Source organism: Anser brachyrhynchus, assembly GCF_964034855.1.
Source record: "Anser brachyrhynchus genome assembly, chromosome: 2".
Taxonomy (NCBI): Eukaryota; Metazoa; Chordata; class Aves; order Anseriformes; family Anatidae; genus Anser; species Anser brachyrhynchus.
The window spans coordinates 11210085-11228763 of record NC_137695.1 but is presented as its reverse complement, the minus strand read 5'-3'; the positions used below and the strand labels follow the sequence as shown (position 1 = coordinate 11228763).

General features: G+C 37.2%; 1 protein-coding gene across 7 annotated transcripts in view; it reads right to left on the bottom strand.

Annotated features, from left to right (window-relative positions):
* Positions 1 to 18679, bottom strand: part of ZMYND11 (zinc finger MYND-type containing 11) — a 107593-nt gene that overhangs the window by 53179 nt on the left and 35735 nt on the right. For 6 of the 7 annotated variants that reach the window (XM_080578247.1, XM_080578249.1, XM_080578246.1 and 3 more), the window contains one exon: positions 9103 to 9237. The exons of the other annotated variant lie outside the window; for it this stretch is intronic. In XM_080578247.1, the coding sequence (XP_080434373.1) occupies positions 9103 to 9218 (116 nt within the window). In that variant the 5' untranslated portion in view covers positions 9219 to 9237. The remainder of the gene's footprint in view (positions 1 to 9102; positions 9238 to 18679) is intronic. 7 annotated transcript variants of the gene reach the window in all.

Genomic DNA, 18679 nt, shown 5'->3' with positions numbered 1-18679 from the left:
TATTATAAAGATGTTATGATTCAAGCAAAAATCAATACTGCCTGTGACATAAAAAGGAAATTGGCTTTCTTTTAGTAATTAGAAATTAAGATAGTCTGTTAAGTATTCTTCTGTGTAAGCTTGCACAACTTCAACAGGAATACTAACAGAAGCATGGAGTACGTCAAATATTGTGTATAAATGAAAGCGGAGATGGTGATTTTCAGGTCAGAAATACTTCTACCACTTTCCTTCTGAATAGCTACACTGGAATTAATAGTTTGCATGTATTATCCAGAAAAACTGTTAAACATCGAATATTACAATTTTCATAGCAGCATGCACAGTAAATAAAGTTTAAATGAGTTTGCAGTCACTGGCAAGCATCAAACATGGAGTATCATTGTTGTTAATAACCATATGATTGAGCTGTTAAAACGAATCATTTTATTTCTGCTCAGACCAGAGATGACTTCACCTACTGACCCAATGAAGAACACTGACCTTCGAAATAAAAAAAGAAAACTATCCGACCACCATCTGCTTCATTGGGTCAGTCATTTTTTTTATGTCTTTATTTAAACACCTTAACTAATGTAATTAAAATAAAATCACAAATTCAAGAAATGGTGTCTATCGAGGGAAGAGCTTGATGGGAAACAGTAATTATTAACATGTATTATAAACTCAAGATGGTATTTTAACCAAAGCTCCTAATTCAGCAATTTTAATTTTCCTACTACCCAGAGCAAACGTAGCTATGCTCTTCACAGCCTTTATCCAAGACAAGTTTACAATTTTTTCCTGTCATCCCTGCTTCCACCCTCCTTAAGTCAAAAACATCTAAAAGCAGATCTTAAACTGGACCATCGCTACCACTAACATTAATGTCACATACCATCCAAACCAGAAAATCATGATGAACTCACAAGCAAAATTAAGACTAAACCAATATTAACAAAGAGATAAAAGCTTTATGACCACTGTAGCTATCTACAGGTAACAAGGGTGAAATATAATGAAAATCTCCCATTGTGAACATTCCTTGTGCAACTACTGAAAGTTCATCATTCCTTTTTAAGGGTCTTACAAAATATGTTTTACTTAGTTCCTCACTTCTCTTCAGTGTTTTTGTGAATCTGGATGTTAAAATTCCTTATTAGCTTCCTGAATATTACCTCAATGGTCACTCTACGTACCAATTTACAAGCAAAACTGTGTATCAGTTATGATGCAAAAGATGGTTACATTCCCTGTATATATGCAGTTTTGACAGTTCTCTTTCTTACTTCATAGTATCTATCTGGACATTTTGAAGATTTCTGAAAATTTCAACCTGAATGTATAATTTAACTTCAATGCAAAGCCACTAATATAAAAAATAATATATACAGTAAGTTAAATATTTTGACGTCTTTGGTATTTCTCTGCAATGTACTGCTATGATTGTAACCGACATAATGCAGAGATTTTATATATGACAAAACCAGCAATTTTACTGAAAATTATGTTATGAAGTAGTTAAATTATCCATTTTAGATTGTTTTTTTGTTTTATAAATATAATGATTTTTAACCAACCTGATCAAAAGAGGACATACTTGTTTTTTTTTTTCTAGGATGATCTACGAGTAAAGATTTACAAGCTTTAAAACTCCAGACTTGGTGTATTCTCTTGGTTTAACGTAAGAAGTGTTATAAAAACAGAAAAACAAACAAATCCAATGTTTTCTGGCTAAAAGATGGAAGTGAAGAAGTTTATTAGGGTAAAAGAGAGAGAAGGGCAGTAAAAGAAACCCAGTAAGGGAGATTGACTTACTGGAATCACACTGAAAGAAGTAACTTGTCTTTGACTGTAACAGAAAGCACATGAAGTATTATTTAAAACTACTTTAAAAGGTTGTTTTAAAGTAGTTTTAAGTTTAAGTTTAAAGTATTTAAAACAGAGTTTTCCATGCTGTCATCACCTGGGGATGTGTTTCTGTGTTTGTTTTCTGTAATGCACATATCTACAATCGAGCCAACCCAACACAAACTGAATTTGCTTTTCTCTGAGGTGAATACTCAAGAGACCCACAATCACTAGAAGCAGCTTTGTGGGCTGCTGAGGAAGTAGCATCACGCTGCTTAGTGTAGGACTCCACACTTTTGCTTACCCTCACATAATCAGGAATTGCTATTACACTGCATGGCACGGAAAAGACTTCACTGCACTGTTCTTCCTCCTCCTTTCTCAGCTGGTAAAATGTGAGCTTTCTGAGCACCTCCTTCAGCATTCACCTGTTCCACCACAGTATAACTGGCCACGGTTTGATTAACACATACTGGACTCTGAAAAGTTGCTCTTAATAACACTATTTGCTCCATGTGGTCACATTTTAAACATATAGGGGGATAATGTAAAAATGTGGAAAAGGAGCCAGTAACAGTGATTAGAAGTAAACTCAAGCAGCCACTGCATTTTTATGGCTAACAGGAGGATGCTTTATTTTGAACCATTGTTTTCAGATAAGCCTACTCTTCAATAACAAATAGGCAGGGAATGGCTTGACAAAGGGTAAGAAACCACCAGAGCAGAAAAACGTATCTAAGTTTCCATTTCAGTCAAAGAAATATCAGGTGCTACAATAATTTTGCTCATGTAAAGTTAAAAAACAGGATTATCTAGTTCTAAATCCAGAGTAATCTGCTCTCTTAATCATTCTTATGGCTTACTATTTTTGTTTACGCATGACTATTTAGTTGCAACATGCAAAATACTAGGGGGATTTAAATTCTCATCAGATGTACTATAAATAGTGACAAGTTTTTCTAACAACTTTCTGAGCTTCAAATAAGCAATACTGTAAGTATCTTGATTTTACATTTTTTTTCTTGCTATTGCATTACATATTCTTATTTATACTCTCTTATGATTATTCTCTACCTGTTCAAATTGCTCATTTTCTTATTTATACTCTCTTATGATTATTCTCTACCTGTTCAAATTGCTCATTCTCATCTTTGCTCTAATCAGTGCTTCTAGAAATTGATTTCTGTTAAAGCAGACAGCCTAGAAAGAGAACAGCAGGAGAATTAAGGCAACAGAAACAGATTTATGGATGGGAGAGGCCCTTAACTTTAAATATCCTCAGGGACTGACTACCGAAATTTCATACAGTGATATTTGGAGAAGAAATCCTCCTCATAGGACTAAATGTCAAACCAAGAGGGTCACATACTCAATCGGCTAGTGACTCCACCTCAACTTTGGGACCAGAAAAATCTCATCATTTTAAAGTAATCTTTCATACTGAGTAATTCTTTTCTGGGATACTATTCCATCAATGCTGATTAATGTCAGTCTGCACAAAGCTAACAAGGGACTCACAGAGACTACTGTCTGTAGGCTTAGAATCTGCTCGGTTCTCTTAGATGACCTGACTTAGCTGCACTTATATCAAATTAGAATGTAACAAAAATGAGTCCACAGCACAAATATGCAAAACTGGTTATGTCCATTCAAGGACCTGGTACTGGACATTTGTATGTCAATTAAAAAACAGATGAGAGTCTATGTACCTCTTTGTGGAAAATACATTTTTGTATCACAGATGTTGTGAAACAGCTTTCTGACTGATGAAACTTCATTTTTGCTTTAGTTTAAAATTCTCCAATTACAGCATATCAATATTATCCCAGCTAATATTCTTTCCATCAGCTTCATCCTCCCAAAAAGTTGGGATACCTCCACCCTGGGGACTACAGTCACTCTGTCTCATTCCCAAAGTAAACCATTCTCAGGCTCCATTCTGGAGAAAGCCAACTTGTTCTCTCTGGGAAGAAGGCAAAGCATGGCCAAGAGGTCAGTTTGCTCCAGACAGAGAACATGGACTTAAATAACGCCAAGACTGACTCCTTCTGCCCAGGGCACTCCAGCACTGTTCCAGCATGCTATGTGTCCTCAGATGCCTTCATGCCATGCCCGATGGCAAACTACACAAGCCTCCAGCTTCAAGAATAGCGTTGCTGTGGGCTGTGTTATTTTTGGCGCTTAGAACTGAAGAACCACACACACATATAAAACAAACAAAGAATATGTCACAGCCAAAGAAACACTCTATGAGCCAAAGGCAACGCAGTGTGGTCACATCATATCTGCTCCAGATGGTGCCAGGGCATTCCCTGTCACAGTACACAAAGACAGTACAGACAGAGCCTTTACAAGAGACAGGGAGAGAAGAGAATCAACTAAATAAATCATGTATCACATCAAAGGGAGAGAGAAAAAAATATGGGGAAGGAAGTATGGAAGAAAAGAATTACACTTTGGTTCTTCACATTAGTGAAGAAGCCATAAAATGGTTTAGAAACCAGAAGGACTCTCTGTTTACAATGGCAAACTCCTATTTGTCATAATTGTCAACTGGGTATTTTAATAACATTACCTTAACGGATAATGAACTCCGAACTAATCATAAAGATCACAAAATGTTCATAAATTGCTACCGAGGAAACCCAATACCTTGAGAGAAAAAGGGCAAAAAAGGAATTAATAGTTAATTAAATCTTAGGAGTCCGATTACCTGTAAGGAAATTATAACCGAATCACAGAATGGCTGAGGTTGGAAGGGACCTCTGGAGATCATCTAATCCAACCCCCCTGCAAAGCAGGGTCACCCAGAGCACATTGCGCAGGATGGCATCCAGGCGGGTTTTGAATATCTCCAGACAAAGAGACTCGACAACCTCCCTGGGCAACCTGATTTGGTGATCTGTCACCCTCAGGGTAAAGAAAATACTTCAAAAGAAACTGGAAGCCTAGAGTAGCCAAAGAAAGGGAACTTTAAAAACATATCTGTACAGAAATACTTACCAATCTGCTATGCAACTGACTGTCAATAATTTATCCTACTCATTTAAATATGCATGCCTTTTTTTTCCAGTGTATTTTAATGCATTTTATTCCATAGAATCAATTTTTGAGGTTACCCCAAATCCAAAACAGATGGAAGATAATGAGGAAAAAACTGAGAAAGTCAAAGCATAATTATCATTTTTAACACACTTTTAGGATGAACAATTTGTCAAGCTGCGCTCTTGACAGAGAATTCGTAAGATATTGGAAGCTATTTCTCTGCTAGTGTTTACAGCATAACTAATCCCAATAATACTCATCTAAATAATAGTCATATTAAGGTTAAATTATTGCAATACCAGGCCTAGACAGAAAAACAGTCACATTTCTTGATAAATACCTTTTAGAAATTTCATTTTGTTAGTAAGTAATTTGGCAGTTTAGAAATGCCAGATATTTCTTGTAGTTAGATTTTTAAATGATTACAATTGAATGACTCAAAATAAACTATGACAATATAAGCTGGGTCAGAATATTTATTTTGCGTATTGGTACAAACATGTTACCATTGCCTTCAAATGAGCTTTACCCTTAAATAAAAATGCACTGAACACACTGGACCCTATGTACCAACAGAAGAAATTACATATAAATATATTTTTAAAGTTCTTCTCAAAAGGCAGTTTGCAATTTTCATACTAATTCCTTCAAATTTACTGCAGTTATTGCTTGTTAGCATTGGTTTTCAGTCCTTCACTTATTTTTCAATCTACAGCAGAACACTTATGTCCTATCAATGGGAAGTAATTTCCCAAGTAAAATGTACCCCTACGTAAAATCACTAAAATTGCAGAATTCCTTTCATATAATGATTTGGTGATTGTTTTGGAGACATCAAGTCTGTGCAATATGGTCTCTTTCCTACCAATCCTTTTATTTAAGTTTTTATATAATACTCCAATTATTAGTGTCATCTTCTTGCCATTTTTTCCACACATATTTTTAATTCCTTCAAAAACAGATACATTTTTCTGTTTCTAAATACTGCTCCGTATGCAGTGAACTTATCAAAATAATCGCCAACAGTTCAATAAGCTTAATAATGAATTGCTTAAAGGCTCTAACTTGTATTTTGAAATTTTCCAAGTGAAAACTCTTTCCTCAATGTAAGACAGTTTTCAATCAGCTACTAATCATGCATTTTTCTATTCTTGCTTTTCCCCCTCATCAATTTAAATAGCAAAGCGTACTTGATTTAGTTGACTTTTAATTAAAGGGCCTCTTTCCTTATAGGTTTTTCTGACAATATCAGAAGTACCTTCTAGTGCTCTTGGCTCCTCCTACACCATCCTCCTACTCTTATGTTCTCTACAGAAAATGAGTGTCTAGTTCTATAGATTTTTCTTGCCTCCTTCCCATTACCAGTATCTTAGGGAAGTCTTTCTTTACCCCAGGTATTTTTTAATAATTATATAAAGTACAGAGGTTACATTTTACATGATTTTAATGTGTTACATGGATTCATCTTTTTTTTATACTGTGTTGAAACAGTTTGTTATCTATAAACCATGAATCTTCTTTTTACACTACCAGCATTTCTTCCTTGATCATAAGAAGTAAATGCTGTCTAATATGTACAGTGGCATACTTCCATCCAGCACTAGAAGGCCAGGAGAAGCAAGAATTAAATGAAATAAACTTTTAAAAATAGGAAGAGAGAGAGAGACCCATGCTGAGTTTCCAGTTAGAAGAAAAGACAATTAGTAGATATGCCTAAAAGTAGCGAACTATCTGATGAAGAAACCAGCAGCATGGATTATGCTCTAATGGTGTTTGGACTAGCAAGTCACTAAATATACAGGACAACCTGTCTCCAGCAACAAATAAAAAAACCCAAACCACCACAAGCAAACAGCAAAATTAAATTATGAATCATCTGTTCAGCTTGTAAACTGCTATATGATATGGTAGGAGGCCTGTCACTTACCTTAAATATGTAATCAAAACCAAACCAAACCAAAACAAAAGACATTGATTTATCTCTGAAGGAATGGCAATTTTACTTGACCAAATGATCCTTGAGCCTGGAAGAATACATCAGTTTCTCAGTTCTAATCAGAAGAGATATTCTGATACCCCACTAATTTCAGAACTTTATTTTGAATATTATGTGATATGCATTCTCATTTTCTAACTCATCCGTGTTTCTCCGTCAACAACTAGAAGTCGAAAGCAACTCAAAGACCTCTGTCTTTTCCTACCTTGTCAAATGTTATCTCCTTTAAAATATCACATAATCGAAACTAAATAACTTCTGTCACTGATGTGCATGTAGAGCATTTACAGTGTCCTAGCATGTTTTAGATAACTCTTTACTGTTAACACCTTGCACCAGAGAGACAACAAACCATTTCGAACTTCTTAATGATCTTCCAAACTTTTATAATATTCATCTTTCTCAAAGTACTACAGCTGCTTGTATCTCTGTTTAGTCATTTAAGGTATTTTTCTTCTGATTACAGATGAGTCATACAACCTGGATCGAGACTGTTTAAAAAAACCATCAAGCTACCCTTCAGTTACTAAGAGCAGTACCCCTTTTTCTAATTTTTAATTACTTGTTTTCTCAACCTTGTAATGATAGGATTTCTCTTCCCTAACTTCACCCAGCTAAATGTTACTTGCACCATCTTAAAATAGGCATCTTTTATAAGAGTGGGATGAATCCCTCGCCAGACGTGCCTGTCTCTCTTTATTACATAGGAAAAAACATAAACAGCTACCAAATTCAGCTAATATATGGCCTGGAGCAAGTCATTTGAAACGTTAAAATGGAAAGTGTATAGCATTAGTTTACCTACTTATCTCCTTGTAGACATGATGCTAATATACATAATGTTTTACAGCATTCAGAAGCTCAAGTGCAAGCTCAAAAATGAAATTTCCTAAAATACAATCTCCCTCTTAAGCCTGCCTGGAATTCTCTAGGAAGGTACTTTTTGGTTTAATAGTGCATTTATTTTTGTTTTAAGAGCCAAGTACATACTAATTCACTTGGTACATCATCTTTTTCCTTTTTCCTGTTTATTATTTGCTATGCTTGGACAACCTAAACTGTTCCACTTCTACTTATTAAGCCAGTTTTGCCTGTCACTTCCACCCCACAGACTCCAAACTGTGTCAGCGGACCATATTATACTGATTTTCACTTCATTAGTCACCTGCACTGTTTATATCTCTCCCCTTTGGTGGTCTCTGCCCTCACTATCAGTTCACATCGGTTCTAGCAACTGAAGAGCTGCCAACTGGTTAGTTTTGCTCTTTTAAATTATTCATATTGATTACTTGGACGAATGTGATGTGCATGTTGGCCTGGAAATGCAGACAAAGCAGAGAGGCACAAAACCTTCAGCTTTTATTACAGTGAGTAGTACAAGTTATTCAAAAAGCTATTTTAATATGTTAGACCTTTTTGAACATTGCAAGCTCAACAGAATAAACAATAAATATTTCTCTGTATATATAGCACCTACTACATCATGAAGAATACTTTAATATTAACAATAGTATTAACTATAGATATAATACACCCATGTCTTCTTTAATAGCATCCTATGCCCATCTCAACTAATATGGCTTGTGCAACCAAGCAGTTTGACTTCCTATTTATCTTTGTTTTCCAGAAATGAGTTCTCCACTGCTCTCAATAAGTTCTCCCAGTGTGTAACTCATGTCTGGGATTGTCCCGACCCAGGTGCAGCACCTTACACATAGACTGTTGAAACTCATTAGGCTCACACAGACCCACTTTTCTAACTTATCCAGATCCCTTTGGGTGGCATCCCTTACTTCGGTTGTATCAAGTGCAACACTCTGTATCAAGTGCACACTTTGCTTAGTGTTACCTGCAAATCTGCTGAGGGTGCACCTGATCCCATTGTCTGTGTCGTTGATAAAGATATTAAACAGTACTGGTCCCAAGACAGACCTCTTCTCTTTTGGCCAAGCTAGAAAGTAACTCTAACACAATAAATTCAGTTCAAGTACTATAAAGATTGCATATTTCCTCCAAACTCTTAGACAAAACAAATACAGGGTGAACAAAATCTCATCTCAATAGATTAAATCTCACTTTGGGATCTTTCGGTACTCTGTTATAATTAGTAACTCAGTAGTTCATGTAGCTTTTTCACAGTCTCTCATAATGTTTAATGTCTCTGTTTCTCAGGGCTTTTAATATCATCAAACTTTCCCCTCGTTAAGATTTTTTTTGAATGGATCACTTACTTTGTAATACGGTCAATGTTAGCAATTTGCTTCTGGTTCCGGATTATTTCTATAGCTGCCCAAAGATGCTGGATAGCCTTTGTATCTGCCTGTCGTCTCTTCGTTAAGCGTGCCATGACCTGTTTACTTGGTCAGCTGCAGCCAATAAATAAAAAAAAATACACCAAAAAGTTAATCATGAATTATGAAATGGATTACATGATCATCTTACAATAAATACAAGGAAAAAATTCTTAACAGCAATCCAATTTGTATACAGCATCATGTTTTCTTATGCTTAAAGAGCAGTAAAAAAGCAAAAAGGTAGTTTACCAGAATTCCCTCCGTATCACATAATCTATACAAAAGACAAAAGGTAAGCAGTAAAAATTATCAAACCAATAGCACATGACTTAACTTATCAAATTGGCTACGAAAAGTCACTTAGTTCACATTTCTACTCCCTATAATTTGGTAAAAAGCATAAGCATAATCACCCTAGCCTGAGGTGTTAACAAACTCCTGCATTGCTCTAAACCCTTAAAAAGGGCCAGTGGCGCTTGACTTATATCATTCTGGGTAAGTACGAACTCTGACACAGAGAAAAAGCTGTACCCACTGTTTAGTTTACAGTATAGTTCTCAGATTTTTAATTTCAGATTTTTATCGCTTACAACAATTAAAAAAAAAATCCAGAAAAATGCAGAAAGTAGAAGTATATTTTCATGGATGATAAATATAAAAAAAAATAGTTTGGAGCAATTCCATTTTCTGTAACATCCTAAAACCCAACAGGACCAAAGTTCTTCTGATGGCATTTAACCATCTAACCAACCCTGAATGGGAACATAATGAGCATCTGGCTTTGTTTACAAATTTTCCAAAAGCTCAAGGCAATAAGTACAGATAAGCCATAAATCGCCTACGGCTCTACAACAGGCAATAGACTCTCTTTTTAAAAGCTTAACGATGCATTTTGATCACTGAAGAACTTTCTTCCAGTGCCACCACTTTCTGAATGAAAAAATGACTGATTTATGACTGCTACCAACATGTATAATTTATTCGAGAGCTCTGTCCTCAAAATGAACTCTGTGGTGAGCATGCGGATACTTGTAACTAGCAGAATATTAACTTCAGTAACCCAAAATAAGATAAAAATGCAAAAACGTTACACCATCTGTGCAATGCTAAAGATGGGAATTTAAGTATTAAAAGTGTCCCTCCTCTCAAATTCACAAAAATTAAACAGATTTGAGTATTTCACCAGTTGCAGAAATGCAATTTAGAGGTCTGTGGGACTAAGAGGGACTTGTGTAAGAGGACTGTCAAGCTTCAAGATCTGGTACTATCTCAGCAACACTCACACACTCTACAGGTATAATGAAATAAAGCACGGTATATTAGGGAGAATCAATGATTTAACAGCACTATTACGTACTTCACTTCAAAAAAAAAAAAAGAAGAAAAAAAGATCATGTGAAGTGATATGTATGTCCAGCTGCAATTGTATGTGAGGCACCTCTGGCTCCTGGAGATACCAGAGAAGAGCTGAAGTGCACAGGGCTGTCACAGACACAGTGTGGTCTCATCAGCCCAACGCTTCTGCTTTAGAAATCTTTTCCCTCTGGGATTTAACGCAAGGGCAACTGGATGGACCTCCCAGAAAAGAAAGGCTAGGAATACATTTTTGAGGGAATGGTAAGAGGCAATATGACAGAAATACAACAAAGAATGACAGCTAGTAGATACCATCACCTAAGAATGATTCAGAGAAAGTCTCTGTTGGGAATAGCAGGAGAAAAGATTCTGCATCCCCTTGACCTCCTTTGCATTCATATTACAGAACATGAGGACATTGCAAGTTGGAAACCCCTCCTAATTTGTAAGAGAACCATATGATTAAATGTAGAATTTAATTCTTAAGGAAAATAGACCTCCAAAACACACAAAGAGGGTTTGATGCTAACAATATAAAGGACAATCTTTACAGCCCTACTATCTTAAAGGAAGCATAAAACTCCTTGTTTAATGCAGAACTGACTAAAAATGAAACTGTTTTCTGTATTCTAGCTCTCTCCTAAGTATCTGCTTTAATGGTTGATAGCCAACATTGCAGCAGACAGGCTGGACACGGAGCCTTGTACACAGTACCATGTGAGGATCAAGGAGGAAAACAATCATCCTCTTCAACCCTGATAACAGTGTGAAACAACAGACCAGTTCTCAGTTTATTTTGTAACAAATGAAATGGTTCCTGTTATCCCAACTCTTTTAAAAATAACATTATTCTGGCGGTCTGCCATATAGCTGCCCACGTGAGAGCAGTGCTCTGGCAGACGGGCAAGGAGGTGGATTTTCTCTCAAACAAACCCCGGCGATGCCTCGGCCTGAGGGCCACCAGTGCAGGGCTGGGAACCCACCCTCCATGCAGCCCCACATCTCAGCAAGGGCTGACCTTCGGGACTAGCAAACTCCCTCGTGTGTACCTAGGGCAGGAAAAGAAGCTGATGTCCTAGGGAGACAGAGAGGGAGAGTAAAGGATCGATGTAGTTGCAGGCTTCTGAGGCTGTGCAGTGGCAGATCTGCACCTAAGAGGGCTGCCCGTGGGGGGCAGGAAGGCCTCTCCTTGGAAAGGCCCTACTGAGTTCTTCCCCTGCCTGTTGCTGAGGGAGGAGGACATTTTCCCACCATTTTTATTCTACCTTCTCCAGTGTCCCTTACATAATAAGTTGGATGGCTGCAAGAAAGCATTTATTTGGGATCAGGAGTACACTTTTGGAACAAATCTCCTGCTGCCCCTCTACCTACCCTTGTAACACTTTATGTGATCGGAGCATGTAAACACCATGTCCTTCTGCCAGGACACAGCAATCACCCATGTGATACAATAATTTTAGGAGCTATTCTACCTTCAAATAATATACATGTTTCATTTTTACATCTCTGGTTTACTCTTTAAGGGCACTTTTGTTAAGCACTGAGTTGACGCTCCACTAGTGTTGTAGAACGTCAGAGGTTCTTACAAGAGCATAAGAACAGTGGGTCTTGTACACCATGCTTACAAAAATAGAAAAACGGGATGTGTGTTTGTTTGTTTGTTTTCCAAAAAGCCCAGACTATTAACATTATTTTCATCTTTTGATTGCATGGTATAAAAGAAATACAAAGAGCCTTTGGTATTAAAGAAAAAGATAAAAAAGATTGTGGCATATTTATTCCTGTTCATTGCATTGTCACCCTTCCCACATGGTAAAACCAACCAGAACAGTACACTCTCTGCATTTCTGCAAATATATTTAAGCAGTTTTCTATATTATTACAAAATCTGAAAAATAACCTTTATCAGACAGTTAATAGTTAATAAAATACTGCATAGCACTACCTCCAAGCAATAGAAAATGCTCGCAGTACTACAGTATGCACAACTTCCTCATACAAATAATAGTTTGAAGTTTAATGGGAGCCATATTACGTTCTTAAAACTGTATTTATCACCCCTGATTATTTGCTTATGAGTGGGTACACACATGTGAGACAACAAGCATAAACTCCAGTGCGTGTAAGTATGTACACAAATCTAAGGCTTAGAGGTTAAGTGCTGAAAGAGGCCGATTCATCTATGCAATGTTTTCAAGAAGTTTGAACTCCAAAGATTCTTTAAAACTACAAAAAAGAAATGTACGTTTACAGAGAAATGCCTGAAGATGGTTCTCATCCCCCTCCTTCACTACAGCATTCATTTCAATATTTTGGAAAGAAAAACTAAAAACTGAGGTAAACATTAATTTTCCAGTTGTGATTTGCCAGCCATCATGATTTTTTAGCTGTCCGTACAAATGTATTTGTTTCATGCCATTTCTGTCATGTTCTGCTAACAAGCTTACAGTAGGATACAGCTTTTTGGAAACAGGTTGAAAACTAAAGGATTGCTAAAAATCCAAGAATTTATATCAGCAGGATGTGTCTCAGATTTTGCAGAAATCCATGGGACCTGGAAAATATAAGAAGTATTCTCCTTATAAAGGAAGTTTTGTGTGGCTGACATGCCAGCTTACACGCTTCAATCACACACTCACAACAGGGCCCGAAGCAAATCATTTTTCTCAGTTTCCAACTCTCCAACTGTTCCTCGGTGTAATCTGAGTAAGGTTTTACTATCTTTTAATTTCCTCTTGAATGTGCTAGTTCGAAAAGTATACCACTTTATTTCACACAACTTTAGTCAAGAGCTAAATGTCACCCACATTTCTTACTAACCAGGAAGGGTGAACAGGCAGGCTCAACAAACTGCTCTTTATCTTGTGAATACACACAGCATTGGTTATCTTCTCAAGCTCGGCAAAGCCCCTAGCAAAGCATGCATTGCCGTGCAGTGGCAAAGTTACAGCGGAGGCAAACCAGACTTAACTGTCAAAACAGCACCGCTACTAGCTGTTAGAGACGCACTCGGCCAAATCAAATGCTCTACAGCCGTCTTGAAAGAGTAGTAGATATGGAAATCTGCACTGCAAGTCAAAACAAAATAAACAAAAATCACCTTGCAACATGTCTAGTGTTTTAGCGCAGGGAACCTCCTGACCCGCTGTTTGTGTCCAATTTAGCAGATACCATCAAGTACTATGTTTAGCTGGAAACTGTTCCTACTGACAGAAACAACTGAAAGATAGGTAAATCTTTAGCTTTAGCTGTTAAATACCATCACCCAAGCAAAATACTACGCCTCTGAAAATTTTAACTAATGAATTGGACTTTGCACTGAAGCAGACGGCGCTGCAGTTGGGTGCTGCCACTCTGATGGGAGCTGCTAATTAAGAGCTGACAAGTAGTAGCTTGTTAAATCTCCTGCTTGTACTTCACCGTAAGCAAGGCTACCTGTGGCACTCGTCCCTTTCAGTGCAAAGTCAAACAGGTTAAACTTCATCCCTGCTATTAGCCACCATTTGGCTGAGATTTGGTATGCAGTTAATTGCAATGGAAAGACAATTTAAGGAGTTGATCCTTGCCATTGCTCAGCTGCTAGCTTCTGCCTTTCAGCACCGCATCCCTGGGGCTTGCTATTATTTCATCTTTGCTACACGGTGAAAAGATTTCAGGCTCAACAGAAGGAAGAAGCCAGGCTCAATCCTAGGTATTTGTGGCTTTCATGCTGTGAGACTGGCTGAGTTTGGGCAGTTAGGAAACTTGGACACAGACTTCACTAGATATTTATATGCACTTTATAATGCGATGTACTCTAGTATTTCTTACAGGCTAACTTTTTATAGTAAGTATAAAACCATATACATCAGTGGTACAAGTAGTTCCAAATGTTTAGTTCTTTGTTCTTGTATTAAATAGGAGTTTCCTACTAAAGTCCAGATCACAAATTTGGGAGCTGATGTAGAGTTGGGGGTCAGTAGATTTTATACAGATCTTTATTGTACTCTGAAGTTCTGTGAGTTTATAGTTTACAATTAAAACTGCTGTTAAAACATATCTTTCATCACCAGTCTAGTGGGAGGGTAAACTCTTCAGTCTTTCCTCTCCTAGGACAACTGAGAGCAAATGTAATAACTACCCTATTTTAACATATGGAATGTGAATGTGAAAATGTTTTGACTGAGCAGCAGTGGAGGTCATGTATGTTGGGAAAAAAAGAGAAGATTTAACTGCAGGTCTGTCGTCTAAACCTTGTGATCCAAAAGCATGGTGAGGAGCTGCTGGGGTGAGAAGAAAGTTCTTGCAAGGGCAATGCCAGATTTTGCTTTATCATTTACTTGCCCTCCTGAGGGTGCGATATTACAAACATAGCCTAACAATTAGCTGGGCACCTAGTAGCAGAAGACCCTCTTTACAAAACTGGAGATAATCAGAAATACAGATTTTGCATATAAATTCATTTGCAAATGTTTAAGAATAAGCAAGTGTTTTGGTATCATTAGATATTTATACTGGACTTAAACCCAATCCACTAAAATCAACAAATGCCTTTCTGCTGACTTTCCAGATTTTTGGAGTAAACTTTTAACTGCTGACTGCTCTTTTACGTCCTCACAATGAAAAACTCAGGGAGGTGTTCAATGACATTAAAGAAGCTGAAAGATGTAACAAAGACTTGTGGCTGAAATAGGCAGAAATTTCTTTGTTAATTAAGCTATCTGTAGATAGAAAATTAGACTGTAAATTAAGGAAAATTACTGAGTTCTTCAGTGCTCTTTTTTGTAGTAAGAGATTAGTTTATGTCGTAATGCTGCCATTTTGGAAGTTATGAGACTAGGGAAGATTTTTGGATGTTCAATGTGTATTGTTCCTCATGAAAATCTTTTCATTTCACTGTTATATTAAATTGCACACAGTATATCCAAAAAAGATGTTTATTAGCATAATTATCCTAGCTACCTCTCATGTGCAAGTGAAATAATTGTGCTGTTATGCACGGCCCTAACTTCTGCATTTCCTGATTGCTAAATTTGTAACCTTGACATCATACAACTTTTTGACTGAGGTTTTGCATAGCTCCAAAAAGTGCAGTACAGACAAAAAGCAGGACTACATGAGTACAGAACTGCGCTGTTCTGCTTCTTTCTCTTTGCAATTTAATTTTTTTCAACTTCAGTATGCAGAACACAAGAAAGCCTTTGCTTTTACCTTGTGGCATTCCAAGATGGCAGTGAGCCACTGCAGAAAGCAGAGCCAAGGACACTACAGAATTAAAGGCCCCAAGAATACTTTCACTACACATATGTGTAAGCTCTATTTTAATCCCTGATACTGCATTTAGTTCATTTTTATTGTATTTCATTTCAAAATCATAGTGTCTTTCACTGAGGCTAAGGCACAGGATACTTGAATTTTTAAGCCCAGACATTCTGAACTGTCAGTGTTCAAATAGCTGAACTCTTTCTTTTGAAACCAAACTTGGACTTTCTTGTTTACTTAATTCACTCTGCTAGAGAGAACTCGACAAAAATTGTGAAGTGGTGAGGCCTCCATCACACAACAAGAATTTCTAAGAAAGTGCAAGTGTAAGTCAGCGTAAACAGAGTATAACAAAACCTGAGGTGAAGCAGCAACGACAGCTGCTGAGAAAGAATAATAGCCATACACCCCAAATAAAGGCTGTCAAAGTCGTTTTGTTTGCTACCTAGTACAAATATATGTACAGGGCTAAAATGTAATCCTACATTCTGCTATCCCTCAAGCCAACCCCAGTCTGGAATTTCACACACAATAGCAAATGTCGTCCTAAAAACTCGGAGGAAACGACCCTTTGTTCCCATCTGGCAGAATTCACTGAATAAAACTTTATCTAGCAATGTAAGTTTGTAGAAGAGAAGAACACAACTGCCAAAGAATGCAATGCAGTCAAAGGAGCTGAAAGCAAAAAGTTTTCACTTACTAGCAATGTAGCTATCACCTTCCTTCAGTTTACTACTTTTTTTTTTTTTTTGGAATGGTCGGTATGTTTTTACTCAGGTAATGTGCCCAGGCAAGCTGAAGCACATAACGTATTTTCTGATAAGCACTTGTCTCAATATAATTTTCATGTGCCCTGGTTCCACGTTTGTCTTTTGAAATAAACGGTATTTTGCTTAATATTACAGACTATTATTTTGACTATTCTTTTTACAGCTAGTAACAAAATTAACAGCTAAATGTGAATATCAAAAGTAGAATCACAAAAGTTTTTGTTTGCATGAGAAAATACCACCACTGAAAATGCATACACTGTTAATGTACTCAGCAAACTTCTGAATTAATGCAATTTCAATTAAAAAAGTTTAGTGCGGTTTAGCTAAGGCTTGCTTAATGAAATTAAGCTACACTAAATAGTTTCCACGAGGGAACTTACACTAGTATAAATTCCTTTTAAAAATATGGCTCTTGTTAAAGTGATGCAACTTTCTCATGAAGATAAGCTTTAGCTGCCATGGTAACAAAGCCCTTATTTCCAGGATGATGATACACTGGTATGAACAGCCTTTACGTTGCACACTTAGAGACTGTTCTCCAGAAGACTACTCATCTTTGTTCACAGAAATCTTCTATACAAAAGGCAGTTCAACCCAACTAACTTCAACATCACTAAATAATAGATGGTTCATGCGAGGTGTGGATTATCGTCCCGCACGCTTCTTGTCCACTATCATGGCTGAAAAAATAACGAGTACTCTTCCAAATTATTTAACTGGGGAATAATCAAAGTAATGCTAGCACCCAAATCGCTATCAATGATGCTGTTTCTGTGAATGCAGGGAAGCATGGACACACAAGCAAATCACCTTGGCTTGATGTAAGAGGCTTGAACCGACACATCTTACCTTCCATTTGCCACAGACGACGAGCATGAAGAGGGTCAGTTACAAAAGATTAGGTGACACATGGGGGCAGGCAGGATCGTGTGTCTGAACCCACGCTGCATGCTAATACAGGCTTTCTGCAGTTTGACTACACCCGCTACCAAATCCCGTATTTTTCAAGGCAGCCTAGAGCTAAAATATGGCAAGGTGCTCCAGGAGCATCCACAGAAGGAGTTAACGCTTAATGAGCAGAGCTACTTCCCCGTGTAGACAAGCCCTTAGTAAATAGATACTTCCTGTCCACTCGCTTGGCTGTAGCCAGCGGAGATGATTAATGCAGCTATGTGCATCCTGACAGGCTCTAATGCTCACTTGGTCATAAAAGGGGAAAAACCATGGCCAAAGAAGGCTGACAGTGAGGGCTGGAATTTTCTTTTGGATGATAAAATAGATGCCGCTTTGATTCTGCAACTCTTTCTGCTAAAACCGAGAGGTGGAAGACATCTCAGAAAATGCTCAGAAATGTAAATGAGAAGAGTAGCTCTTCCTCCAACAGCAATCTTTTGATCATCATCTTCCTTGCTGTTCTAAAAGCTAAGGAGCTTGGTTATTCTGTAAGCTTCAGCTGAACTGATGCAATACATTTTCCCCCTCAGTAAGTAAAGTATAATGAATAAGGTATGATGACATAAATAAATAAGTGATTTTTCATGGTATATTACCAGGAAATGTAATTCCACATAAGGTCAGTTTCACACTAAACCAGAAGAGAAAGAGACACGTTTCCCAGGTCAGAGAATTAGGAATGTATGGAAAACAGCTAAATCACGGAAAAATGTAAATTCATTTCAGATTATGCAAGATATATGGTAAAATAAAGAGTGGATGTTGACTTTTTGCAGATGTAATGTGAGATTTCAAATTGCTGTTTTTTCTTCCCTACTCTTTCTCTGAACTACATGTAACTGACAGTATCTTTAAAGTACAAATTGTGATTCTGCTGCTAGCAGCATGACTTAAACCTCAGATGTTTGTAAAAACTATTCCTCCAGCAGGCTGCATTTTTATTGACAAAAGGCAGCTGAATCAATTTTTGTTGCTCCTTAACAAAAACCAAGACTGTCTGAACTTGTTTCTTTCCAAGCTATTCTCTTTGGCCTCTCCCTCTCCATAAATAAAAGCACAACTACACAACTTCTAAAACTGTCCAGATATTGAATTATTTGAAAATCAGCATATTAGTCATGTGCGAGCACTTTGCTCCAGAAGTCAGGCCATGAATAACATTTGCCCAGAAGAGACTCCCTCTTGTCAAA